Source organism: Giraffa tippelskirchi, chromosome 7 (genome assembly GCF_054371585.1).
Source record: "Giraffa tippelskirchi isolate mGirTip1 chromosome 7, T2T-mGirTip1v1.2.pri, whole genome shotgun sequence".
NCBI classification, from domain to species: domain Eukaryota; kingdom Metazoa; phylum Chordata; class Mammalia; order Artiodactyla; family Giraffidae; genus Giraffa; species Giraffa tippelskirchi.
Genome location: NC_137281.1, coordinates 116,091,143 through 116,106,305, shown reverse-complemented (window position 1 = coordinate 116,106,305; position 15,163 = coordinate 116,091,143). Strand labels below are relative to the sequence as shown.

General features: G+C 36.8%; 1 protein-coding gene across 6 annotated transcripts in view; it reads right to left on the bottom strand.

The window, feature by feature from the left end:
• The window catches only part of RFX7 (regulatory factor X7), a 142,867-nt gene that overhangs the window by 63,508 nt on the left and 64,196 nt on the right, over nt 1-15,163 (bottom strand). For all 6 annotated transcript variants that reach the window (XM_081510153.1, XM_081510149.1, XM_081510151.1 and 3 more), the window contains one exon: nt 14,926-14,959. Coding sequence is in view for 3 of the 6 variants with exons in the window: in XM_081510149.1 (XP_081366275.1) it covers nt 14,926-14,959 (34 nt within the window). In the remaining 3 variants the exon portion in view is untranslated. The remainder of the gene's footprint in view (nt 1-14,925; nt 14,960-15,163) is intronic.

Genomic DNA, 15,163 nt, shown 5'->3' with positions numbered 1-15,163 from the left:
CTAGACTCAGACATACTGTTAACTCCCTTCTTCTTTGTCTTCTGGTCTAGTGGCTAGAAAACAAAATACTCTGTATCCTAGTTTCCCTTGTAGCTAGGTGCACCCAAGTGACGTCACCCTGGAGGTGGAAGTTCCTGAAGTGGGAACAGAAGTAGGTGCCCTGAAAATAAACACCGAGTTTTCCTACAAGAAAGCCCTTTTGCCCTTTCTCCCTTCTTCCTGCCTTGGCATTTGGATAGAAGGTATGGACGTGCAGCAGCTATCAATGCTGTGATGGGACGAAAGGTGACTCAGCAAAACACAAAGAGCCTAGGACTCTGGTGAGTATTGTACCACTCTTAGATGCCTAACTCTGGACTTACTAGATGACACAAACTTATTTCTTTAAGCCACCAATAGTTGGGGTTTTCTGTTATCTGCAGCTGAATGCATTCCTAGTAGATAAAAAGCATTCTGGAAAGGTATTTGAGCCAAGTCCGAAAGGAGCAGGAGTCATCCAAGAGAAGAAAAATGAGAAGAGCACAGCTGGCAGAGGAAATAGCATCTATTAAGTCTTGGAGGTGGTGGGAGCATGGAGGGCTGATACCGGCAGCTGTTCTACAATGTGCACCTTCTGGCTTCTTGGACAGCTTTAGCCAGGTGACTCCCAACTTCTCTATCTTCCTCTGTCTGTGTTTGAGGGATTCAATACTCTCCCCTCAGCGGCTTCATATGGTAAGCAATCATTCTTAAATGGTAAGTTCCGTGATGATGAACATAAAATGTGATCCTTGACTAATGTTCAGCCTTCTAGAAACACATATTTGTGGTTAATAAGTCAATTAGATTCCACATTAACAATTTACACGTACAGGACCTTTGACTGAAGCTGCCATGTATGCCTGTGTTTATACTACAGGCATACCTCCTTTTGTTGAGTTTCCTTTTATCATGGTTCACAGATACTGAGTTTTTTACAAACCGAAGATTTGTGCATCCCTACACAGCAAATCCATCGGCACTGTTTTTTCCAGTCTTATTTGCTCACTTTGTGTCTCTGTGTCACATTTTGGTAATTCTCACAGTATTTCAAACTTCTCCATCATTATCATTATATCTCTTATGGTGATCTGTTATCAATGATCTTTGATGTTATTACTAAGACTTGCTAGAGGCTCAGATGATGGTTAGTGTTGTTCAGCAATAAAGTTTCTTAATTAAGGTATGTACAATATTTTTTAGACATAATGCTACTGCACACTTAATAGACTACAGTATACTGTAAACATAACTTTTGTATGCACTGAGAATCCAAATAATTTGTGTGACTCATTTTGTTGCAATATTCACTTTACTGTAGTGGTCTGGAACTGAACCCTCAGTATCTCTGAGGCATGCCTGTAACAAGTAGAGTTGTTATCTCCTTTAATACTCCCAGCAACTCAGTGGATTAGAAACTATTATTATCACCTTTTAAAGTACAACTAAAATAGGTTAAAATTTTCCAAAATCAGACAATAATGGCAATAAAGGTAGGGGCAAAGATATAAATTCAGGACTGTGTCATTCTATAGTCTCAGCTCTGAGCCATTCTATTATATTGCCAGTTACTCTTAGTTTCTGACCTATTTATTCCTCTTTACTTGTTTAAATCCTTCCTGAATATACACAATAAAGTTTCAGTTTCCCATCTGTACTCTGGGGATGAGTAGGGGTGGTTACCTCTTAGCAGGTTAGTGTGTGAGGAAGAGAAATACCTAAGCTGAGGAGAACAGGGGGAAAGAGGAGAATGCCAGGAAAAAAAAATGTTCTTTCTCTCTTAAGGAATGAGAAAAGTTTCTGTTCTTATGGGCAAACTGTGAAGTATTCAGTAATTCCAACAAAGAAATTCAAATATTTTAACAAGTCTATGGTCTCTGAAAGGTTCAACTGAAGGTGGTAACACTTCTTGATATTTTAAATCACAATATGTTTAATAATTGAGTCATTAGGTTATACTCATTCATAACTTTAACAAATATTTATTGATCATCCTCATGTGCCTATGGGCATATTCCAATGAATATGTTCCTACACTCAAGAAGCCAAGAACAAATAAAAATACTAATTATGACTATCATAGAGATGACTACATAAAACAAATGAAGGTAAGCACAGGATATTAGGGGAAAGAAGATATATCAGACTCAGACGTGAGAAATCACAGATGGCTTTCCGAGGGGGTAATATCTAAGATGAATCTTAAAATATACCTACATATAGTAAAAAAAAAAAAAAGAAAGAGAGTGGATAGTCCAGACCAGAGTTTTTCATCATCTAACACTACTGACAATTTTAGGCTGAGAAGTCTATTATAAAGTAATGCCCTGTGCCTTCCCTGGTGGCTCAGACCGTCAAGTGTCTGCCTGCAATGCAGGAGACCCGGGTTTGATCCCTGGGTTGGGAAGATCCCCTGGAGAAGGAAATGGCAACTCACTCCAGTACTCTTGCCTGGAAAATCCCATGGACAGAGGAGCCTAGTAGGATACAGTCCATGGGGTCGCAAAGAGTCAGACAAGACTGAGAGACTTCACTTTCACTTTTGCAGGATGTTTAAATAGCATACTTGTCCTCTACCCACTCAACTGGTAGCACACTGAGTGTGAAAAACAAAAATGTCTCCAGATGTGGTCAAATGTTTCCTGGGGGCAAAACTGCCTCCAGTTGAGAACCACTGTTCTAGAACTGCACTATCCAAAAAGGCCACTAGCCCCTTGTGGCTATTTAACTTATATCAAATTAAAAAAATTAAAAGTTCAGTTCCTTAGTTACACTAGCCATATTTCAAGAGCTTAATAAATAGTTACATGTCTGTAGTGGCTACCAAACTGAACAGCACATATACTGGACATTTCTACCACTGCAGAATGTTCTAATGGCCATTGTTGTTCTAGACTGAGAGGGTATATATTCTCTTCTCTTACTTCACAAGCGTTCATTGCAGCTTGCTGACAAGCCTGCAGAGGGAGTAGAGAAAGATGAGGTTGAATAAGAGAAGTAAAGCCTAGTATGAAGGATCTTTAATGCCTTAAGATAAAACAATGGGGAACCAGTAAAAGGTCTTAACCAAGGGTATAAAATACAAAGATTCAAATTTCATAAAGATGTAATGATGTTTTGAAGAATGGAATAAAAGTGGAGGGATGAGAAGCAGAAAAACAGCTGCCATTATTTCCAACAAACACGATGGTCTGGATTAATGTAGAAGCAGTCAGGATACACAAAAATGGAGCAATTTTGAAGGCAGAAGTGATGGGATGTGGTGACTGACTAGATGTGAGGTAGGTGAGAAAGAGGATGAAAACAAGAAAGACTACCAGGTTTTCAGGTTGGCTGAGTGAGTATATTCACTAAGACAATATGACAGAAAGAATAATGGCCCTCCAATATGTTCATGTCCTAATCCTCAAATCCCTAGAACTGTGAATAGTGTTACATCATGGTAAAAGGGACTTTCCAGATATGATCACATTAAGGACCTTGAAATGGAGAGAGCATCCTGTATTATCTAGCAGGCCTAATGAAATCACAAAAGTCCTAATAAGAGGGAAGTTGAAGGAGATTTGACTACAAAAAAGAGATGTGTCAGAGTGACACAGTGTAAGACATGAGGAGTCTTTGCTGGCTTTGAAGATGCTAAAAGCTATATAAAACAAGAAAAAGATTCTCCCCTACAGCCTCCAACAGGAATACAGTCCTCCTGACATCTTCATTTTATCTTAGTGAGCCCTGTGTCAGACAGCTGATCTGTAGAATGATAAGATAATAAATTTGTGTTAAGCCACTAAATTTATGATAATTTGTTACAGTAGCAATAGGAAACAAAACAAACAGGTTCAGAATTTGGGGTGTGATACACTGAAACTAGTTCTGGAAAAGTTGAGTTTGAAGTGTCTATGTGACATCTTAGTAAAATTGATCAATAGATAGCCGGCTATATGGGTCTGGAGCATAAACTGGGGATATATAATTAGGAGTCATCAGCATACTAAGACTAGTTGACACCATCAAAGTAGATGAGGTCACCATGGGCAAATACAGACAGAATGCAGAGAAATACCAAGAAATTGCAACTGACTGTGACATGTTCAAATTCCAATCAGATAGCATTGACAGATCTCAGTCAACACCCCAAAAATTCAGTATAAACACTACAGTAGCAACACCTTAGTATAAAAGCTGAACTAACTCTAAAGTCTAGCTATTCCAGACTTGCCCCAACAAAGCTTAAACACAACCTCAAAAGGATAATCTGTAAGTACTTTAGCTGCCAGCCAAAGAAAACTGTAATACATTTTAAAGAAAGAGAACAAAATCTAGACATTCTAAATGAATACTAAACTAAAAATTACTAGACATGTAAAGAAGCAGAAAAACATGATCTCATAATTGCAACAAAAACTCAGTAAAAAGACTTAAGAGATAATTAGAAAACAAAGACCTTAAAAGAGTTATTATGAACATGTTCAAGGATTTAACAAAAGAAATGGAGGCTATAAAAGAAAATAACCACGTGAAATTTCTAGAACTTAAAAAATACAAGGTCTAAAATGGGCAATTCATTGAATAGAATTATAGAGCACATATGTCAAGCAGATTAAGGAATGTGATAATAATATTAAAGAAATATAAACTATCCAAAATGAAGCAAAAAGAGAAAAAAATGACTAAACATAACCTTAGTGACCTGTGGGAAATTACTGAGGAATGTAACATAAATAAACTTTAAGCCCCATGATGGAACGGGGCAAAGAAGAGTATTTGATGGCTGGAAATTTTTGAAAGCTGATGTAAAACTGTAAACCCACAGGATTGTGGAAGCTCAGTTAATCACAAGTAGGTCAAAAACAAAGAAAAACAAGGCTATAAGGCTATAAAATTTCTGAAAACCACTAATAAATAATCTGGAAAGAAGCCAGAGGATCAAAGTAGAACACATCACACACAGGGAAACAAGAAAGAAAACAAACTTCTCAATGGAGTCTATGTAAAACCAAAAAGAAAATAGATCTAGACTGCAAAAAAGGCTGTAAGAAAAAATATCTAGAATTCTATAACCAGTGAAAATATCTTTTGTAAATGAATGTAAATGAAAGACTTTTTTCAAATAAACTAAAACTGGGCAAATTAATCAACAGTAGACCTACAATGTAAGAATATAAATAGCAAAATGGTATACATACACTCAACCCCACAGGCAGTTCCAAAACAAAACTTGTCAGATTGGTTAAGCATATGATGTCATCAACAACAACAAAACACTTTAACTATAAAGTGTTTATATAACTTTGCTTAGAAGTAAAAGGACGAAAAAAGATATGCCACACTAACAAACACTAATTATAAGAAAGATGGAGAGGCTATGGTGATATCAGACAAAGCAGACTTGAAAGTAACAAATGTTACTAGAGATTAAAAACAAAAACATCATAATGATAAAAGAATCAATTCATGAACAATACATAAAAATCTTAAATGTTTATGCTCCTATTAATAGCTTCAATACATGAGGCTAACACTGACAGGATCAGCGATAAAAAAATTCACAATCACAAATACAAGATTTTACCATCCCTCTCAATAACTGAAAAGGTGAAATATCAGTAAGGATAAATATGTCTTGAAAAACAATAACCAACTGGACCTAACTGGTAATAGTTGACATATAGAGACAGAAGAGAGACAGAAGAGCAGTCTATCCAATAACAGTACAATATATGTTATTTTCAAGTACATATGAAACATTCACTAAGCTATACCACAAACAAGATTCAATAAATACTCATCTACTTGGAAACTGATCATCCTATATTATGAGTAACAAGAATAAATTTGAATAAAAAAAAGTTTCATTTAACTGAATGACAATGAAAAAACACAAAAAATTATGGAATGCAGCTAAACCAGTGCTTAGAGGATTATTTGTAGCATTAAATGTTTACAATGAAAAGACAAAAAAAGTTTAAAATTTCTTTACTGAGGGGCTAGAAAAATAAGTGTCAATTAAAGCCAAGTTAAGCATAAGAAAAAAAAATGTACATTAAAGGAGAAAGAAAACAGAAAACTGACAAGAAAGAAAGTAAATGAAACCAAAAGTTTAGTTTTATTTATAAAATCATTAAACCTCTAGCAAAGCTGATCAAGATAAAAGAAGATACAATTGCTAATTTTCAGTAATGAGAGGGAACTGCTAAAAATCCTATAGATAGAAAAGGATGGTAAGGGAATATTATTAAACAATCTTACACTAACAAACTCACTACTACAGGAAACATGGACAAATTCCCTGAAAGACACAAATATCAAAACTGCATCAGGAAAAAATTTAAGAATAGCCTATAATAATTAAAGAAACTGATTTCATAACTAAAACCTTTTCCACAAATGGTTTCACTAGTGAACTCTACCATAAACATTTAAAACTAAGAGAGAATTCCCTGGCAGTCAGTGGTTAGGACCCCATGCTCTCACTGCTGAGGGGCTAGGTGAGGACCCAGGTTCAATTTCTGGTCAGGGAGCTAAGATCTCATAAACTGTGCAGGGTGGCCAGAAAATTAAATACAATAAAAAAGAAATAATACCAATTTTAATTTAAATTCCTTCAAAAAATAAAGGAAAAACACCTCCAAACTCATTTCATGAAGCCAACATTACCCAGATATCAAAAACAAAGACATGACAAGAAACCATCAGATCAAAAGCCCTAATTAATACAAAAAGTCTTAAAAAATAGCTAATCCAATGCAGCAGTATGTAAAAGTATAACACAACATATGGAAGTATATGCACCATATGGAGCTTACCAGGGGATTGCAAAAATGGTTGACTTTGGAAAATCAATCAGTATAATTTATCAAGTTAACAGAATCACAGAGAAGTACCATGTGATTACTTTTGTAAGTGCAAAAAATCATTTTATAAAATCCAGTATGTATTTATGATAAAAAGTCTCTTAACAAAATAGGAACAGAAGGGAATAACTTTAAAAAAGCATCCATAAAAAAGTTAATGCTACTATCACATTATAAGGTGAATGAATAAATGGTTTTCCCCTAAGACTGAGAACAAGGGAAAGGAAATCCAATTCTCACCATTTCTATTCAGAATTGAACTGGAGGTTGTAGTTGCGAACAAGGTGAGAAAAATGAATGAACAGACATTTAGACTGAAGTGGGATTAAACTTTTCTTTATTCATGGACAATATGATTGATTTGGTAGAGAATTCAACAAACCTGACGTAACATATGTGAACTTAGTTAAGTCTGCATACTTACAAGGTCAATATACAAATCAGCAATAAAACATAACAGACACTTTTTAATGCCATTTGTGATAAAATCCAAAATCTTATTTAGGAATAATTTAAGCAAAATATATAGAAAACTTATACACTGAAAATGAGAAAACACTGCTGAGAGAAATGATAGAGAAATCAACTAATATGGAGATACACCATGCTTACAGATTAGAAAATGTGTCATTAGGATGGCCACTGGCCCCAAATCTATCAATAGACTCCCTGAAATACAAACAAACCCCAGTAGGGTTTTTTTTTGACAGAAATTGACAAGGTTATTCTGAAATTTGTATGGAGAAGCCAAAACCAATTCAAATCATTACATTATCTGATGGCAAGACTTTTGACAAAGATACCATAAATAAGACAGTGTGTTGATGTCATAAAGACGGATTGCAACTGATGGGGAAAAAGAGAATCTAGCCAAAGACCCACGGCAGACTTCCTAATAAGCAGTGCTGAAACAATTGGATATCTATCCATTTGGTTAAAAAAATAAACACTGAAGTTCATCTTGTACCAAACATAAATTTAAACCAAATCGGCTCACAGACCTAAGATAAAAAGCTAAAATCATAAAACTTCTAGAAGAAAACATGATAAAAACAATGTGAGAAAGCTGAGATATCTAGAAAAAAAATGGAATGAATAGGCCAGGAACGCCGCCCCCCCGGCCCTGCCGCCCACCCAAATAACTCTAAAATGATGGAAAAATGATTTTAGGGCTTTGGAAACTGACTAACGGCAACATACTGAGAAGGGTTTGATCATTAAAAACTGCTGAACTTCAGGTATTAACTGTGAGAGTCAGTTTTACTCCTGTCTGGGGCTTCTCCCATGACCTATTCCACATGGATGAGGTTGAGTGTCTCAGGGGCAGTGGCTGAGAGGAGCTATCCTACGTCCGAGGTAAGGGGCGGTGGCTGCACTTCGTTGGAGCAGCTGTGAAGAGAGACCCTGCGTCCAAGGTAAGAGAAACCCAGGTAAGACAGTAGGCATTGAGAGAGGGGATCGGAGGCAGACAGGCTGAAACTAAAGTCATGGACAACTAGCTAGTCTGATCACATGGACCACAGCCTTTTCTAACTCAGTGAAACTAAGCCATGCCATGTGAGGCCACCCAAGACGGACGGGTCATGGTGGAGAGGTCTGACAAAATGTGGTCCACTGGAGAAGGGAATGGAAAATCACTTCAGAATTCTTGCCTTGAAAACCCCATGAACAGTATAAAATGGCAAAAAGACAGGTCACTGAAGGATGGCTCCCCAGGTCAGTGGGTGCCCAATATGCTACTGGACATCAGTGGAGAAATAACTACAGAAAGAATGAAGGGATGGTGCCAAAGCAAAAACAACACCCAGCTGTGAATGGGACTGGTGATAGAAACAAGGTCCGATAATGTAAAGAGCAATATTGCATAGGAACCTGGAATGTTAGGTCCATGAATCAGGGCAAATTGGAAGTGGTCAAACAGGAGATGACAAGAGTGAACATCGACATTCTAGGAATAGGTGAACTAAGACGGACTGGAATGGGTGAATTTAACTCAGATGACCATTATATCTACTACTGTGGGCGGGAATCCCTTAGAAGAAATGGAGTAGCCATCATAGTCAACAAAAGAGTCTAAAATGCAGTACTTGGATGCAATCTCAAAAAGGAAGAATGATTTCTGTTCGTTTCCAAGGCAAACCATTCAATATCATGGTAATTCAAGTCTATGCCCCGACCAGTAACACTGAGGAAGCTGAACAGTTCTATGAAGACCTACCAGACCTTCTAGAACTAACACCTAAAAAAGATGTCCTTTTCATTATAGGGGACTGGAATGCAAAAGTAGGAAGTCAGGAAACACCTGGCGTAACAGGCAAATTTGGCCTTGGAGTACAGAATGAAGCAGGGCAAAGGCTAATAGAGTTCTGCCAAGAGAACACGCTGGTCATAGCAAACATCCTCTTCCAACAACACAAGAGAAGACTCTACACATGGACATCACCAGATGGTCAACACCGAAATCAGATTGATTATATTCTTTGCAGCCAAAGATGGAGAAGCTCTATACAGTCAGCAAAAACAAGACCAGGAGCTAACTGTGGCCTCAGATCATAAACTCCTTATTGCCAAATTCAGACTGAAACTGAAGAAAGTGGAGAAAACCACTAGACCATTCAGGTATGACCTAAATCAAATCCCTTATGACTATACAGTAGAAGTGAGAAATAGATTTAAAGGACTAGATTTGATAGACAGAATACCTGATGAACTATGGATGGAAGTTTGTGACACTGTACAGGAGACAGCAATCAAGACCATCCCCAAGAAAAAGAAATGCAAAAAAGCAAAATGGCTGTCTGAGGAGGCCTTACAAATAGCTGTGAAAAAACTGGAAGTGAAAAGCAAAGGAGAAAAGGAAAGATAGACTCATTTGAATGCAGAGTTCCAAAGAATAGCAAGGAGAGATAAGAAAGCCTTCCTCAGCGATCAATGCAAAGAAATAGAGGAAAACAATAGAATTGGAAAGACTAGAGATCTCTTCAAGAAAATTAGAGATACCAAGGGAATATTTCATGCAAAGATGGGCTCAATAAAGTATGCAAATGGTATGGACCTAACAGAAGCAGAAGTTATTAAGAAGAGGTGGCAAGAATACACAGAAGAATTGACAAAAAAGATCTTCACGACCCAGATAATCATGATGGTGTGATCACTCACCTACAGCCAGACATCCTGGAATGTGAAGTCAAGTGGGCCTTAGGAAGCATCACTGCGAACAAAGCTAGTGGAGGTGATGGAAGTCCAGTTGAACTATTTCAAATCCTCAAAGATGACACTATGAAAGTGCTGCACTCAGTATGCCAGCAAATATGGAAAACTCAGCAGTGGCCACAGGACTGGAAAAGGTCAGTTTTCATTCCAATCCCTAAGAAAGGCAATGCCAAAGAATGCTCAAACTACCACACAATTGTGAGATGTCACACGCTAGTAAAGTAAGGCTCAAAATTCTCCAAGTCAGGCTTCAGCAATACGTGAACCGTGAACTTCCAGATGTTCAAGCTGGTTTTAGAAAAGGCAGAGGAACCAGAGATCAAATTGCCAACATCTGCTGGATCATCAAAAAAGCAAGAGAGTTCCAGAAAAACATCTATTTCTGCTTTATTGACTATGTCAAAGCCTTTGACTGTGTGGATCACAATAAACTGTGGAAAATTCTGAAAGAGATGGGAATACCAAACCACCTGACCTGCCTCTTGAGAAACCTGTATGCAGGTCAGGAAGCAACAGTTAGAACTGGACATGGAACAACAGACTGGTTCCAAATAGGAAAAGGAGTACGTCAAGGCTGTATATTGTCACCCTGCTTATTTAACTTATATGCAGAGTACATCATGAGAAACATTGGGCTGGATGAAGCACAAGCTGGAATCAAGATTGCAGGGAGAAATATCAATAACCTCAGATATGCAGATGACACCAGCCTTATGGCAGAAAGTGAAGAAGAACTAAAGAGCGTCTTGATGAAAGTGAAAGAGGAGAGTGAAAAAGTTGGCGTAAAGCTCAACATCCAGAAAACTAAGATCATGGCATCTGGTCCCATCACTGCATGGCAGATAAATGGGGAAACAGTGGAAACAGTGGCTGACTTTATTTTTCTGGGCTCCAAAATCACTGCAGATGGTGACTGCAGCCATGAAATTAAAAGATGCTTACTCCTTGAAAGGAAAGTTATGACCAACCTAGATAGCATATTAAAAAGTAGAGATGTTACTTTGCCAACAAAGGTCCGTCTAGTCAAGGCTATGGTTTTTCCAGTGGCCATGTATGGATGTGAGAGTTGGACTATAAAGAAAGCTGAGCACTGAAGAATTGATGCTTTTGAACCGTGGTGTTGGAGTAGACTCTTGAGAGTCCCTTGGACTGCAAGGTGATCCAACCAGTCCATCCTAAAGGATATCAGTCCTGGGTGTTCATTGGACGGACTGATGTTGAAGCTGAAACTCCAATTATTTGGCCACCTGATGCAAAGAGCTGACTCATTGGAAAAGACCCTGATACTGGGAAAGATTGAGGGCAGGAGGAGAAGGGGATGACAGAGGATGAGATGGTTGGATGGCATCACTGACTCAATGGACATGGGTTTGGGTGGACTCTGGGAGTTGATGATGTACAGGGAGGCCTGGCGTGCTGCAGTTCATGGGGTTGCAAAGAGTCGGACATGACTGAGCGACTGAACTGAACTGAACTGAAACATGAAAAGGAAAACTTGATAACAGTGAAAAAAATAACAAGGAATCTCAATAAAAAATTAGAAAATAGAACATAAAGAAAGATAATCAGACAAAAAAGGAACAAAATCCCAGAGACTAGAGGGATAAAATCAATCATTTAAACTTACGGGTAATGGCAGCTTCCTATGGAGAGGGGAATCCAAAGGACAAAAATATATATATATGAAGAAATAATGGCTGAAAACTTCTCAAATCAGATTAATCTACAGATGCAAACTCAGCAAACCCAAAGTAGGATAAACACAAAGTGATCCATACCTACGTGTAAAATAGTCTCACTGTTGAAAGCAAGAGTAGGTGGGTGAGTGAATGAATATATGAATGAATCTTGATAGCAAGAAGAGAAAAACAACTCATCATGTACCTGAAAACAACAAGATTAATGACTGACTTTTCATCAGAAACAAGGAAGGCCAAAGGTAGAGAAATGATATATTCAAAGAGATGGCATTTTTTAAAGAGAAACCTATGAATCAAGAATTCTACATCCAGTGAAACTATTCTTCAAATCTGAAAGTAAAGCAGACATTCATAGACAAATACAGGTTCAGAGAATTTATCGTGAGCAAACCTGCCTTATAAGAAATACTAAAGGAAATTTTTTAGACCAAAAGGAATTATCCTTAATTCCTTTGTTTCTCCCTTCACATTCAATACATCAGCAAGCAAGGCTTACTGGCTTTATATCCAAAATATGCCTTGAACCCGTTTACTGTATTTTTTCCCCATCTTCCTCTTTCAAGCGAGCAACCGCCTTGCATTCTTATTTCAACTTTTCCAATAGCCTAACTGATTTTCCTGCTTCTACTCTTAATCCCCCTAAAAGTCTATTTCCCAACAACTGCTAGGGTATTTAAAAAAAAAGAGAGAGAAAATTAGATCATACTATTCTCGTACTTTAAATCTTTTAATTGGCTTCTATGCACTTAGAATAAAACACGTACAATTTGCCATAGCTATTCTTTTCTCCTATCATCCTCTCCTCCCTTCCTTAAGTTCCAGCGCACTGGATTCTTTGTATTCTTCAAACATTCCAGGCTCATTTCTGTTTCAGAATTTTTGTACTTCCTGTTCCCTCTCCCTAGTATTTGTCACAGGCAAATCTTTACACAAGACTGGCTTCTTCTTATTCACGTCTCTTTTCAAATGTCATTTCCTGAGATACTTTTCCTAATCACTCAATCTAAAGTTTCCCTATACACCATCAGTTGTCTCCTTTTGCCTTTAAAAATTTCTGTAATAGCATTTATTATCTCAAGTTGTAAAGCTTACTTATTTTACCATTCATTTAATGTCTACTTCACTCAATAAAATGTAACTTTTATGAAGATACAGATCTTACTATCTTGTTCATCATATATATATATATATATATAACTTTAAAATTCATGCTAAAATATAAAGATTTCTGAATTCTTAAAAAGATTAAAAATCCTTTTTGTCCTTATTTAGTATTTTATAAATGCCACATTTAATAAATTATACCAGTCTTCTGTCTCAACTTTCTCAATGAAAAGAAAAATTGAATAGTCCTCCAACATTATCTCAGACACTAAAAGAAAAAAAGCGGAGAGTCTTAGGTAGCAACTGTAGCAAACTTAGGTAGCAAACTTGTCTTGTTTACCATTGTATTTTGACACTCAGACACAGTCTAGCAAAGAGTAATTATGTAGTAGTTACTGAGTGACAGATATAAACAACTGAGAGTAGATATGAACTCTTGAGAGTAGAGAGAAACAGAAAATGCTCTCAGGGGTGGGGGTAAGGTTACCCCTCCATCCCCAATCACTACCTTCCTGGTCTTAAGAGAATTATTAAATCTATTTAACAGACTGGATTTCTTGAGGGCAAGGCAACATGTCCTTTTGTTTCCCAAATATTTAGCATTGGCCCAATAATTTTTTTTTTTTTTTTTTAGGAAATGCAAGAGCATCAATCTCTTCATTTGTAAAAGGGAAGTAACAAGATCATCTACTTTACAGTATTGAAAAAAAGGAAAAAAGGGGTAAAACATCTCCACAAAGTACTCAAACATTACGTTAGAAAAGCACAGGAGAACCTTTCATACCTGTTCTCCTATGAAGTAATATTATTTACTCACCTACCTGGAAACTAGTATCATAAGCTAATAAGATCATATACTATTTCAGCACCAGACACTGTGGACCCCTGCCCCCTAACAAAAAAAGGTAGCTTATAATGAAGACACAAACCTGAGTAAGAAAGTACTAATGTCACCAGAGAGAAAGAGGACTAACTACAGTGACATTTTGGGGAATCTAACAGTGCAGTCACTGAGTATTCTAGAGCTCAGGGTACATTCCATTAATAAACTTTCCATGAAAGAAATCAGTACTATTCCAGTAGTCTCAGTAGCTGCATACTTCTTCCCTTATATGTTTAAGAGAAGCTCAATGGAACGGAAAATACAATCTAAATTTAAACCATTTTGTGGCTTTAACTTCCAAAGGCAGCAGTCCAAACACGTAAAGTATATTATAGCAACAAAAACTAATACATTAGGTATTTTAAAAAGCTTTTATTTAAACAAATTCTTATAGTTAAGTCCAATCTAAATGTAAACTATTATTGTGGCTTTAATTCCTGAAGTCTAGCAACTCAAATATAAAAAACACACTACCACAAGAAAAGGGCTTCCCTGGTAGCTCAGATGGTAAAGAATATGCCTTCAATGCAGGAGACCCCAGTTTGATTCCTAGGTCAGGAAGATTCCCCCGAAGAAGGGATAGGATACCCACTCCAGTATTCTTGGGCTTCCCTGGTGACTGAGCTGGTAAAGAATCCACCTGCAATGTGGGAGACCTGGGTTTGATCCCTGGGTTGGGAAGATTCCCTGAAGAAGGGAAAGGCTACTCACTCCAGTATTCTGGCCTGGAGAATTTCATGGACTGTATAGTCCATGGGGTCGCAAAGAGTCAGACACAACTGAGCAACTTTCACTTCACTCACCACAAGAAAACTAACCTATCAAATATCTTAAATTTTTTCTTTAACAAATCCTTTACGAATTACTAGAATGGAAAGCTAAACATTCACTTTATTAAATGCTGAAGTGATCTTTAGTAAAAGCCAGTAAGTTTCAAAAACATGCAATTATCTCAGATTATGATTTCATTATTGATGACATATGGGAAAGTAGATAGCATATAGCCAGTTCACCCCTATGGTTGTAATTAAATGTCAAATTTTACTCACTAAAACTCAGTTATATTTAAAATAAATATTAACTCAAAAATAATGTATTTTATATAGTGGGAAAAGCCTTATAACAAAAAACCTTTAAGATTAGTTATTTTACTTACCAAAATGCAGTCCACCTTAGATTGTATAGTTTTGCTAAAAGAAAAAGAAAGTTAAATTAGTAAGACTGATAAATTTAAATTTATTAAATATTCAAAGTGAGGCCCTTCAAACAGACATGGTAATTCACTATCCATATCCATTTTTTCATATCCATGAAAAAAATAAGTTAAATTTCTTATTAAGATTAGGCATTGGAGCCTAAAACTGCATTTTTCACAAAGCAAAACAAAAACCTAT